At 42.1% G+C, this 14,118-nt stretch overlaps 1 protein-coding gene across 2 annotated transcripts in view; it reads right to left on the reverse strand.

The window, feature by feature from the left end:
* Positions 1-14,118, reverse strand: part of TTC39C (tetratricopeptide repeat domain 39C) — a 101,159-nt gene that overhangs the window by 38,660 nt on the left and 48,381 nt on the right. The window contains exons 4-6 of one of the 2 annotated variants that reach the window (XM_068993762.1): positions 12,285-12,399; positions 9,628-9,982; positions 7,370-7,538 (exon numbers count right to left, since the gene is read on the reverse strand). In XM_068993762.1, coding sequence (XP_068849863.1) covers positions 7,370-7,538; positions 9,628-9,982; positions 12,285-12,399 — 639 coding nt within the window. Of the gene's footprint in view, positions 1-7,369; positions 7,539-9,627; positions 9,983-12,284; positions 12,400-14,118 lie in introns of those variants that run through there. The other variant, XM_068993763.1, reaches the window with a different exon arrangement.

The raw sequence follows: 14,118 nt of genomic DNA on the forward strand, positions 1-14,118 counted from the left end.
CAACAGTGAAACAATTAACTGTCATCAATAGAAGTACAGAGAGAAAGAACTGCAGCCTGAAATAATGAGTGGGAGGAAGGTCCAGAGACGGAATGATGGGCAGAAGCGTAAAGGCCTTTCACACAGACAGAACCGCACAGGCAACAGAAAGCAAGGCGCCGGAGCGCCAGGGTGACAAAGTCAGGGGCAACCATCAAAGCCGTCCCCGTGGGCGCTCCTCACGGGGAAAGGAAACCACATCCTGTCACACACCCTTGTCGGAAGCAAGGGCTGGTAGGGGGAGAACAAACCCAAGCAGGCTGTCGCCTTGAGGACCTGCGCACACTCCCCCTTGGTTCTCATGGAGCAAGGCCGTCATCATTGTGACCATGAGGGGCTGTCACAGCACAGACCCCAGCCGCCTGAGCTCGGGGAGTTCAGAGGCTCAGCCCTCCAGCAACGAGCACAGACCTCAGCCACACCCACTTACTTTTTTCAGTTCAGTTCAGTGGCTCAGTCGTGTCCGACTCTTTGCGACCCCATGAATCGCAGCTCGCCAGGCCTCCCTCACCATCTCCCGGAGTTCACTCAGACTCATGTCCATCGAGTCAGTGATGCCATCCAGCCATCTCATCCTCTGTTGTCCCCTTCTCCTCCTGCCCCCAATCCCTCCCAGTATCAGAGTCTTTTCCAATGTGTCAACTCTTCGCATGAGGTGTCCAAAGTACTGGAGCTTCAGCTTTAGCATCATTCCTTCCAAAGAAATCCCAGGGTTGATCTCTTTCAGAATGGACTGGTTGGATCTCCTTGCAGTCCAAGGGACTCTCACGAGTCTTCTCCAACACCACAGTTCAAAAGCATCAATTCTTCAGCGCTCAGTCTTCTTCACAGACCAACTCTCACATCCATACATGACCAAAGGAAAAACCATAGCCTTGACTAGACGGACCTTAGTCGGCAAAGTAATGTCTCTGCTTTTGAATATGCTATCTAGGCTGGTCATAACTTTTCTTCCAAGGAGTAAGCGTCTTTTAATTTCATGGCTGCAGTCACCATCTGCAGTGATTTTGGGGCCCCCCAAAAATAAAGTCTGGCACTGTTTCTACTGTTTCCCCATCTATTTCCCATGAAGTGATGGGACTGGATGCCATGATCTTTGTTTTCTTACTTTTTTAGTTCCTGTAAATGTATTTCTTTAGAGTCATGCTTCTTTAGCCAGCCCATCAGGACTTCAGTATCTGAGTTGATACCCTGACACCAAATGTTGAGACCTTCTTGCATTATCACCTTCTGTGTTGGCTGTAGAAACAGGCTGAGATGCCACCAAGAAAAGGTGACAGTCCTTGACGACCAGCTTCCTCCCTTAAAGAAACACCATCACTCACCCTGATCAACGGACTTCCTGCCAACAGACTCATCAGTCCATTCGATAAAAACATACTGAGCGCCAGTTTCATGGGAGATCCATTTCTGCTCCTGAAGAACAAAACCTGTGGTTTTTCCATGCCAGCATGCAGGACACTTAGAAAGTATGGGTGCAAGCTTGGAAGACAGTTTCACAAATAGTTCCCAAACTGCATAAAGTAACTTCTTTAGAATATGTCCATCAACTGTCATTCAAATATTTGAGCAATGAGAGAAAGACTAATATTAAAAAATAAGTTTCATAACTAAGTAGTTACACCATGTAAGGTGTGTATATATACATAAAACCAAATACATGTATTTGTATATTACATACTAAGTAGATTATTAAAAGGGAGGAGAGGGGAATTGTGCCAATCCATATTATTTAAAAAAAAGAGGACTAGAGAGAAATAGGAAGTTTACTGAAATGTAACTTGTTCCCAATAATTTTAAATAACCAAGAAAAATATTCATTAATCACTTGGATGGTAATGGACTTATCACTACCATATGTTTAAGGAGATGAAAAATATATAAAATTCAAAATAACAACCATTAGCTTATATTTTAAAATAGAGATTGCTATATAACCCCTGGGTCCACTTCCTAACAGCCGTGTGCATTATGGAAATTCAGGGGAAAGTAAATACGGGTACTTTGCAGTAGCTCTAAGTCCTCCATACTTATTTTGCCCATCACAGGCCTAGCTCAATTGATAGCTCTCAACACCAAAACAAGTTATTTCTCCTAAAAAGAGAGCAAATTTGGTAACACGACTTTCCAGGCTTAAACACTCAATAACAACCACCATCACTCCACTACTTGGAAAATGTTTATCACATGCCAAGTACTGTGTGAACCCATGTATTCTTCATGGCTATATGCTAAGTCACATGGGAGAAGCCTAGAGACAGGACAGGTAAGGAAGATAAGACAAGAGGGTGGAGGAGGCTGGAGGTGGGGGTACTGTAGACACACAGCGGGGAGAAGCCAAGGTGGCAAAGAAAGAAAGCTCTTCTTGCAACCTGGCCCAGACTCCCAAAGAGCAGAGGAGCTTGGCGTCCTGAAGATGCATAAGGACCCCACGAACCACTGATGGTGCGGAACTTTACCGCTGTGTAGAGTTAGACCGCGACAAAGCAGAACAATGAAGACATGGCCACAAGGGCTATGCGAGTGGTGGGATGGGGTGGATGTGCTCAAGATCACCCTCCCCACGGATTTCAAACTGTTCCAAACAATGTAGAAGGCTGTTCATGAAACGTAGAGAGTAGGTACCTGCACCTGATTTGCAAATAACATAAAAGAAAATGAACACATCAGCTGGTGTTGAGTCGGTCATCCTGGACAAAAGCAAGCTGGCACAGAAGCAGCTGTTCAAACAACTGGAAGTTCTGAGTCACCGAAGAAGTGAAGTCCAGGTCACATGACGTACCTGCCAAAATTAGGAGCCCCCAGACCATGTTCCCTAGAAGCTCATGGATAAAAAGACCTCAAGGGTAGGGGGTGGGAGGGAGGTTCCAGAGGGAGGGGACATATGTGTACTTGTGGCTAATTCATGTTGTTGTATGGCAGAAACCAACACAACATTGTAAAGCAACTATCTTCCAATTAAAAAAAAAAAAAAAAGATCTCAAGAAGCCTTATCTCTAACCCAAATGCTCACTGAAAAGCAAAAAGATTTTCTGCAAGCAAATTTGTCAACTGAATCCTATGAGTTTTCATAAACTGACTTGGGAGCTTAAAGGCCTTGCAATAAGCGTCTGAGAAGAGCTATGTCACAGCCTCTCTGAGCAATTCATCAGTAAATGAAGGATGCCACCATCTGATACCTAGCTACATGATCGTTTGGAAAGATTAATGAAACACCAGTGTCTGGATGCCATGAAGAAAATGCCAATAATATCTCAAGTTAGCCCTAAAATTCTCTTATCCTGTAAGCCTTCAGGAAGAGCCAAACTGAAACAATCACATTTCACTTGACCCTCAGGCTTCAGCTCACCAATCAAGAGCTTTCAGCCTTTTTTTTCTTAAAACCAAGTATCAGCTGGATAAACAAACTGCTCCATGACAGAGGAGCTCTGAAGTCTACCACCGGTACTCAGATCCCAATGACCTACTGTGAAAGAGACTGAACATCTGCTGGGGGTACCACTTCACTTTCACTTTTCACTTTCATGCAATGGAGAAGGAAATGGCAACCCACTCCAGTGTTCCTGCCTGGAGAATCCCAGGGACGGGGGAGCCTGGTGGGCTGCCGTCTATGGGGTTGCACAGAGTCGGACACGACTGAAGCTACTTAGCAGCAGCAGCAGCAGCAGTATGTGCCTTCCCAAATCATGCTTATAAGACCCTTTGATGATGCTGTGGCTTCCTCATTTCTAGAACCAACCCAATGACAACGAGTGAGCACTCAGAGTTAGTTTTCACTCAGTCCCTACCAGAGATGATTTGTGGACAAGGTAAAATCATGCTAAATTGAGTTTTTTTGGGGAAAAGAAGTTATTAGGGATTTCCTTGGTGGTCCAGTGGTTAGGAACCCACCTTGCAATACACAGGATGTGGGTTCAATCCCTAGTCGGGGAACTAAGATCCCACATGCTGGGGAGCAACTAAGCTCACGCATACAGCTACTGAGCCCACACGCTCTGGAGCCTGTGAGCTACAATGAAAGACGAAGCCACATGTCTCAACGAAGATCCCGCTTCATATGTGCCACAACTAAGACTTAAGGAAGCCAAATAAACATAAATAACTGTTTTTCAAAATAAAAGTTCTTTTATAAAAAAAGAAGTTACTAGTTTTCACTACAAGATAAGCACTGTTTTTTTTTAATTAACTTATTTTAATTGGAGGCTAATTACTTTACAATATTGTGGTGGGTTTTGCCATACACATGATGGTACATGTGCCCCACCAACCTAAACCCCCCACCCACCTCCCTCCCAACCCTATCCCTCTGGGTTGTCCCAGAGCACCAGGTGAAAAATTAATGAAAATGGAAAGCATCAGTTCAGTCGCTCAGTCGTGTCCAACTCTTTGAGACCCCATGGACTGCAGCACGCCAGGCCTCCCTGTTCCATTACCAACTCCCGGAGCTTACTCAAAATCATGTCCACTGAGTCAGCGATACCATCCAACCATCTCATCCTCTGTCGTCCCCTTCTCTTCCCGCCTTCAATCTTTCCCAGCATCAGGGTCTTATGGAAAGCACAATGAAACATAAATCCTGACTTTTACATTTCTATTTAGCAGTTTCAAAACCCAATTTAGAGCACTCATTGATCAAGGGAGAGAAGGAAGGGCATCCACTGATCAAGAGAGATCTAGACATGCCTAACGCCTGGCCTCACTGCTGCACTGAACGCAACTGCAAATGTCAGGCTCTCACCCCCACTAAGCAAGTCTCCTTTGAACACTAAACCTAGTCTCGTCATGTTCAGAGTTATTCAGAATGTCAGTTTCTTAAAGGAAAGGCATCATGCATCTAAGAAAGCATTTACCCTGTCCCCAGCTTTCTTCATTTTAGAAATGGCCACTGAAGTGAGAAGCCTGAGTCAATTAAAATTTTCCTTCTACAGGCTTATTTCCCCCTGCCCAGACCCAAGGGAGACGGGAACCTGAATAGCCTGAACATCCTTCCCCACATATAGGGCCCTAACCCTGAGCTTGAAAGAACAATTCACTAACAGCAGACTGGATCACACAGGAGTCTGATCAAAACTACGTTTTTAAGAAAGCAAGAGAAAAGAAGAGAAATGTCACTGAAGGCTCATGAGCCTGACTTGAAAGAAAAACGGTGTCAAAATAATGAGAAGAAAAATGACTTGGACGTGGGTTTACGTAAGTCTGATCCTGGGGGGCTTTTAGTGTTGTTTCAGTTGTAAATATTAGTATAATCTTTAAAATATGATTCCATATATAAACGTAAGGCGTCCTTGGATTTAAGAAGACACTTCATTGAGGAGAGACATTATTGGGGAAATAACATACCCTCTACTGCCAACAAGAAATTAGTGAAAAAATCACTTCCTGTGCTTATGAAAACACTCCTAGGCAAACATCTTCACAAGCACATGTGGGCTTTTCTTCGGGGGGAAGGGGGCCGACTTCTAGCATGGATTATGTTGTGGACGCCTGGTTAACTGAGGGCAGAGGTTATTACACCTCACACTAATGCACGAGTAGCTGCTAGTGAGCATGTGGGTGGAACATCGTGTTAACAGTCACCTTTTTTCACATGCGTGATTCAGTTCGTATAAAGATTTTCATTTTACCGTAATTAAAAAAGATACATGTACCCCAATGTTCATTGCAGCACTATTTACAACAGCCAGGACATGGAAGCAACCTAAATGTCCACTGACAGATGGATGGATAAAGAAGCTGTGATACATAAATACAATGGAATATTACTCAGTCATAAAAACAAATTCGTGTGAGTCAGTTCTAGAGAGGTCAATGTTATACCGAGTGAAATCAGACAAGCAAATATCATATCAATGCATATATATGGAATCCAGAAAAATGATACTGATGAACCTATTTGCAGGGCAGGAATAGAGACTCAGACAGAGAGTGGACTTATGGATGCAGTGCGGCAAAGAGAGACTTTGAGAGACTGGCACTGAAATATATACATTACTGTGTGTAAAATAGATAGCTAGTGGGACGCTGCTATATGACTCAAGGAGTTCAGCTTGGTGCTCTGTGATGACCTAGAGGGGTGGGATGTGGTGGGAGGTGGGAGTGAGATTCAGGAGGGAGGGGACATGTGTATACCTATGGCCGACTCACGCTGTTGTATGGAAAACACCAACACAGCACTGTACAGCAATTATCCTTCAGTTAAAAATAAATACACTTTTAAAAAAAGATTTTCATTTTTCTTCAGTTCCTTGTGCCCTCAAGCAAGCTGACATAAAAAAAGAGGTGCAGGTATTGGTAGGCAGGCACTGAGATGGTATGTTCTTCCTGTAGATGACTGTGTACAATTAGGGGCACATACTAGTACTCAGACACACTCAATTATGTCTGACTCTTTGCAACCTCATGAACTGTAGCCCGCCAGGCTCCTCTATCCATGGGAATCTCCAGTGGGTTGCCATTTCCTTCTCCAGGGGATCTTCCCAACCCAGAGACTGAACCGTGTCTCTTATATCTCCTGCATTAGCAGGCAGATTCTTTATCACTGAGCCACCTGGGAAGCCACAAAAAAAAAAAAAAAGAGGTGCAGAGAGAAGCAGAACCCCCTCAAAGGCCAGGGTATGTTGTGTTTCTGGAATGAGATAGCCTAGCCTAGCTCGCTGGGTGAGCTCAGAGGTCACATGAAGCCTGTTCAGAACCCTGTTGACCTTCCCTGTTAAATGCAGGGGATCATTCTCTCTGTCCTGGGCTTGTTCTGAGGATTAAATGGGATGGTGTGTGTGAAAGCCCCTGGCATAGGACCTAGCCACATGAAGCGCATGAAAAAGTAATACGGACTACTACTGTTTCAGAGTCTTTGCTGTCCTTGACATTTCAGGCAATAACATGAGCATGAATCAACTGTCAGCCAGGATGAACATTTGGAGATAGACTATTGGTAACTCCAGAGAAGGAAAAAAATCGTATTGGGTTGGTCAAAAAGCTTGTTCGGGTTTTTCACGTAACATCTTATGGGAAAACCCGAACAAATGTTTTAGCCAACCTAGTATTTTAACTAAGACATTCACAAGGGCTCCCGTGTCTTCAGCTCAGGGCACAGCATCTTGTCTTACCTCTGAGGGATCCCGGCCCTGCTTCACCCATAGCTACGGACAGAAGGTAACTGAATAAACACTCCAGGTTCCTTGGAGAGGCTCCCACAGCGATGACGAACGCAAGGCGCAGAATGTCAGCCCTGTGACATTCTGGCTCCTTAGGAACTGGCCCCTTCTGAATGAGAGTTAGAGATTCAAGCAACAGAGGCTTTATTTTTAAAAAGCTGGAGAAGGCACAGTACCTCTAGTCGTTGTATGCGTCCCTTGAAAAACATAAAGAGGGAAGAGTTTGGATAAGCAGCTTCTTTTTTGAGAAGAATTTCCTTCGCTTCATCCAGGCCGGCTTTGTTATCACTGCCATCCAAGGCAAAAAATGGGCGGACCACAGTATGATACCAGAGCAGCGCTAATCTGAAGAAGAGGGACAGAACCCGTGAGAGACGCGCACTTTGCGGACAGTGTCCCCAATCTCGAAAATAAGCAGCCTGTGCTCCTCCCATACACGCTTCTTCCAGAAAACTCGCTAAGCAGTCCCTGAGTAAGTAAGACTCTGTATCTTTCCCCCTGTTATTTCGATCCATATTTGGAAAACCACAACTTTCGAGCACAATGTATAAATCAGCATACTCCCACCAGGGGAAGAGAATAAGGTGACAGGAGCACGCAGTTCTTCTAAGGCTTCTAGACGGATTGCTGAAGGCATCATTAACGTAAATCTCTGAATTCTACTCTGTACTCATCAATGCATAAATTAGAGACGGTGACTGGTGATCATGAACTTACTGTCCCCTTATAATTACTTTCCACATTACTTTTTACAAGAGGAAAGCGTTTGTTTTCCCTTGTGTTCACAAAAGTTAGACTGTAAGTAAGCCTCACACCCTAAATTTAAATACAGGAAACATAAGCAAAATTACACAAAATTAAGTAAAAATAAGTTACAGCAATAGAAGAAGGGCCCTTTCTCTGCCTTTGAAAACCAAACAAATAAGTTACTTAAAATTCTCTCACTTCAAACTTGTCCCTTTCAAGAAAAAGGCCATGTTAAACTAGGTAAACAAAACAGAGTCACTGGGATCGGCTTTAAAAGACAAAAATCATGTAACCAACACAACAAATGTTTTTATGTAAATATATGCTTCCTGCGTGCATAAATTTGATCCTTTTCTGGAGATCAGACTAATTCACATTATTTTTAATTCAATTCATTCCTTTCTCAGAAAATGTTTTTTAAAAAGACATATTATCACAAGTTATAAACCTGCTAAGTCAAATTAATGAAGGACCACTGTTAGTATAATATAATGAGTTTGGGAAGGCATGAATATTTTTACAATGAAAAAGGAATGACCTTTTTACAGTCACTACCAAACAATTAGGAGTTAACATCCAAATTCCTCAATACTGACGTAAGTAGAAATCTAGCTCACTAAGGTTCTCTGTGATACCAACATCTTTTGGAAAAATTCTGACAAGTGGTGCAATATCAAAGCACAAACAGTATTTCATAAAATCATTCAAACTGCAAATAGTAGTAGTAGATGTTTTAGTTCAGTTCAGTCACGCAGTCATGTCCGACTCTCTGTGACCCCATGGACTGCAGCACGCCAGGCTTCCCTGTCCTTCACCAACTCCCGAAGCGTACTCAAGCTCATGTCCATAGAGTCGGTGACATTTACCAGATTGAAAAAAAAAAATACAATTTTTAATTGATGACTAAATGGATAAATCCTTGCTCTGGATGGTTATATCAGCTTCTTCACATTTTTCTATTTAAATAATTATAATTCAAGTCTGAACAATACAATATAACTCAATTTAGTTGAACAACACAGACTATCCAGGCCACAGTAAGAGACCAATGGACCAACTAGAGTCCTCAAGAAAAATTATCCAACATGAGGATATGAGAGATTTCAGAATCACAGAACAGCCTTATGAAATTTATATCCTCTGAAATCCAGAATCAGGATTACGAATCTCAGTGACTGGTCAGGGTCACTGCTTTTAAACGCTTATAAATCATGATCACTTTGCCTGCTTAAAATACAGGACTCATCAAAAAAATAAATTTTAAAAAGAAAATGGTGAAGAAGAGGGACTTTTCACAAAAATTAAAAAATGAATAAATAAAAATCAAATACAGGACTCATGGGACTTAAGAACAGTGCTCTGTTCTCCAAAAGAAAGTTAGTCACTCACTCATGTCTAACTCTTTGCAACCCCATGTACTGTAGCCCACCAGACTCCTCTGTCCATGGAATTCTCCAGGCAAGAATACTGGAGTGGGTTGCCATTTCCTTCTCTCTGTTTTCCAAAGTTAACTCCTCAACATCACCAAAAACATGGTCCTTGGCATTCCATTGAAACATAAAAGGCATGGCAACATGTCAACCAACCAAGCACTGATTTTACCTGAAGTTTCCTATAAAGGTTTTGATTGTTGCTTACTTACTTTCAACTATATTATCTACCAAAGCATTGCAATATAGCTACTCACGTAGCTAAAGGGGCCTTCATGTCCTTACTTTCGCTTGCATACATCAGTGAAGAAAGCCCCTGCAGGCGGTCTCCAGGAAAACCCAGCAGGTTGATGATTTTGAGCAGGTTTGGGGGCACCATGGATATGCAAAGGTGAAAAAGGCCGTATCCAAAGCTCACAGCACCTTTCAGTCTGTTCAGAGACTCCTCAGACACCCCTTCAGCCACAATGTGGTTATCATTTGCAGCGTCAGAAGTCAATGCCTCTTCTGTTAGCTTCTTCTGATACAGCTCCTGAAGGGCGTTGATGTCCAGATAACATTTATTGTAAATCTTCCAGGCTTTCCTAAGGATCCACCCACCTTTTATATATGCTATAAAGAGAAGCATGAAAAAAAATAAGCATTTGAAATCATTTTCCTACACTAATAACAAATATATTGAAGAATGACTTGAAAAAAAAATACAAACTATTATCCACCATGACAACTTGTTTTTCTTCACATGGCTTAAATTCCTTGTTTGAGGTCTGTTTTGGGGCTTCCTGGGTAGTTTAGTTGGTAAAGAATTTGCCTGCAATGCAGGAGACCCTGGTTCAGTCCCTGGGTCAGGAAGATCCCTGAAGAAGGGAATGGCTACCCACTCCAATATTCTTGCCTGGAGAATTCCATGGACAGAGGAGCCTAGTGACTATAGTCCATGGGGTCGCACAGAGTCAGATACGACTGAGTGACCAACACTTTCACTTTACTAGTCTGGATGGCAAGAAACATGTATTATTTTGTTCATTAAATAGAGTCAATCACACAGTAATGAGGGCACAGCATCTTTGCTGCTGTTTAGTTGCTCAGTCGGGTCTGTCTCTGCAACCCCATGGACTGCAGCACCCCAAGCTTCCCTGTCCTTCACTATCTCCTGGAGTTTGCCCAAACTCATGTCCATTGAGTCAATGATGCTATGTAACCATCTCATCCTCTGCTGACCCCTTCTCCTTTTGCCTTCATTCTTTCCTAGTATCAGGGTTTTTTCCAATTAGCATCTATTATCAGCTGAACAAATAAATGCAAGCACCATCTGAATCCAACTTATCCCACAGGTAGTGTCAAATCCTCTACTGCATTCCTGAACTACCACTGGCAGTCTCTATGATACCACTGGAGTGCTCTTGGCTAAAAACCTCATTACACCTATACTTTAGACACTTGGCTGTTCTGCAGCATCACCTCCAAGTAACAGTGCAGATTCCTTCCTCGGGTGGTATGGAAGAACCTGTCTCCCTCCCCAGCCTCCCTGCCTCCCCAACACAAATGGTAAGCTGGTGAGTCCTGAGGGAACTCAGGAAGGAAAGAATACCTGCCCTCTAGCAGTCATCAGACTGCAGCCACTCACTACAGTGAGCCCTGAGGAAGCTCAGGAGGTGAGAACAGGATACTGGCCCCAGATAGCTGAGCTGCATATCAACAGAATGATTTCAGTGAGCCCAGACTCTTGTATCTTCCCATATATAGAAAAGCATTGAATCCCTTAACTTGGGTTATCTGGTTTCCTTTAATCAACAGTCATTTTTTGATGTTCAGACTACCTGCTCTTTGTTGCAAAACTTCTATATAACCTGGCTCCTCCTTCAACTCCTTGGAGCAGTTTTCTCAGAATTACTTGAGACACTGTCTCCTCGGCTTGAAGGCCTAAAAATTCCTACTGAATAAAAGAGCTGCCAACTTTTAGGTTCTGAATTTTTTTTTAAGCCCACAAAGATAATTTCTAGAAAGTCCACATTTAGGAGGTCACAATAAAAGTTAAATCCTTTTTACTTGAGCCAAAGAGAAACAAACCATCCTCAAGCATGAGATGGAGACAGAGAAGAAAGAAAAGGAAATTGGCTGCCAGTAGTCCAGATCAAGAATCATGCATGTCATGACTTAGCAGCAACAAACCATTCTTCACTTCGGGTTTGGAAGAAAATGCTTTTCTCATTGTGATTTATAGTTGATTTCCTTATTGAACACTCATTTTTTTCAAGTAGACCCTAGTTTCCAAAGAGGGAGATATCTGCCATCAGCAACAGAGATATAAAACCATATAAGAGGAAGAACTAGTATCAGAGTTAATCGTACAGTGAACTCTTGAGAGTCTCCATTCCAATCTACACCACTGAAGATATCAAAGCTACAAAATCCTTGTACAAAATTTGTCTTGGGCAAACTTAATAAGAATCAGTTTATACTCCTCATTAAGGGTTGTTAAAATGTTGGTCATTCAAGTATGTTAGGAAATCTTTAGTCCATGCTCAGGCTGTCAATAACAATTTTCTGAGAAACAAACTGGTTATATTTCACTTTCAAGGGTGATTATTGCAGCTTGATTCCCACCCACACACCAAAAAAACCTGCCAATTTATCACTCTATCTAAGGCACAGGTAATATCTCTAAGTATGACAGACTAGCTGCAGACAAGAGGATGAAAACGATTTTGGAACTAAAACTATTCCACTAAATTCACCTTAAGCCCTCATGGTATCAATTTCTCAGGTAATAAATCAAAATCACACCCCAAACAGGTGCCACATGTTTTCAAAGACTGAAATACAAGGTGTTCTAAAAAAAAAAGTGTGGGGTATTACCAATTGTGTCCACTGAATAGCAAAAACTGTTAAAAAAAACAATGCTTTAGCATACCTGACAATTCTTGCTTTACAAACGAGAGCACAGCCAGGTAAACTTGACAGTCAGCTATGATTATCTGCCTCTGAAGCCGATCAACCATAGAGGGGGTAGATTTTCGGACATCAACCTGTTTGGTGGGAAGAAAGTACACATGGATAAATCACACCCAAGAACAACAACACTCTTTCCAAAAAAACTATTATTTTACTGGGCAGAATAACTTCACATAGGAAGTATGGAACAGTAGTCACTAAAATCCAAGACCAAATTTACACAACACTCTGAGCCTGGGAGTTCTAGCTTTCTCCATTAAGCCTAGCTTTATTTTGTTATCAACACAATGCTGTAACTCAAAGAGCCTTGTAACTCAAAGACAAATATTCTCAATAATAGAAACACTTCATGGGGAACATGAAAGCCCACACAAAACTTTAGTGTCTTACCATTTTCAAAACAATGTAAGTTAAAAACTTATTACATTATGTAAGTTGTATATATGTAAGTTAAAAACCTAGTTCAGTTCAGTTCAGTCACTCAGTCGTGTCCGACTCTTTGTGACCCCATGAATCACAGCACGCCAGGCCTCCCTGTCTAGACAGTGTATTAAAAAGCAGAGATATCACTTTGCCAACAAAAGGTCCATCTAGCCAAAGCTACAGTTTTTCCAGGAGTCATGTACAGATGTGAAAGCAGGACCATAAAGAAGGCTTAGTGCCTAAGAATTGATGCTTTTGAACTGTGGTGTTGGAGAAGACTCTTGAGAGTCCCTCAGACTGCAAGGAGATCCAACCAGTCCATCACAAAGGAGATCAGTCCTGGGTGTTCATTGGAAGGACTGATGCTGAAGCCGAGGTTCCAATACTTTAGCTACTTGATGCAAAGAGCCAACTGACTGGAAAAGACTCTAATGCTGGGAAAGGTTGAAGGCAACAAGAAAAAGGCGCAGCAGAGGATGAGATAGTAGGATAACATCTCCAACTCAAATGACTTGAATTTGAGTAAGCTCCCAGAGAGTGGAGGACGGAGGAGCCTGGCGTGCTACAGTCCATGGGCTCACAAAGAGTTGTGCATGACTTAGCAACTGAACAACAGGAACAAAAACAACAAAGTTATTTATAAAAAAAAAATAATTACTAAAGGCATAAAACACCACCCCAGGTAAATAATGTGAAAAGCCACTTTACAGTCATCTGCCTTCAGAAAGGACCCATATTAGGGTTCATTCCTTTGGTGCATGCAACTGAGATGTGAGGGTTGGAACCTGATTATAATGTTAGTTGAGGAGAAAACACCCTCAATTAAAAATTAGCTTTGAATGAATCACAAACTGAACTTGAAATTTTAGTCAATACCCTCTAAAGATGACTACCTAAAACCCTATTTTTTAGTAAGATTTTGGTTTTATGAATGCTAAATGAAGAAAATTCACTCTGAAATAGAACAGTGCCTTCTTAACATAAGGTAAACTTGAACGAAACAGGTTAAATAGTTTTCATATGCTTTCATGATGATATGAGAAATGATAGCCTTTTGCAAGCATGACAAAAGTATACTGAGTATATGTGACAAAATGGCTGGCTTCTCTTTTTTCTAGATTAGTAGAATTCACCCATGGTCCCTGTTATTCCTGGTCCTACTTCTAGCACCTATTACTTTGTTTGCTCAAGAAAACGTCAATCTATTGATGCCTCTGTTTTCTTTGCTTATAATAACATCTACTCTGCAGGGCTGTTGGAAGGGCTAGTGAGATACTCTATCCCATGTGATAATGCTTTTTAAATTGCAAGGACCCATTACTAATGTTGATTACTAACCTATGTGATGGGCATGGTCCTAGATGCTCAGG

Source organism: Capricornis sumatraensis, chromosome 21 (assembly GCF_032405125.1).
Source record: "Capricornis sumatraensis isolate serow.1 chromosome 21, serow.2, whole genome shotgun sequence".
NCBI classification, from domain to species: domain Eukaryota; kingdom Metazoa; phylum Chordata; class Mammalia; order Artiodactyla; family Bovidae; genus Capricornis; species Capricornis sumatraensis.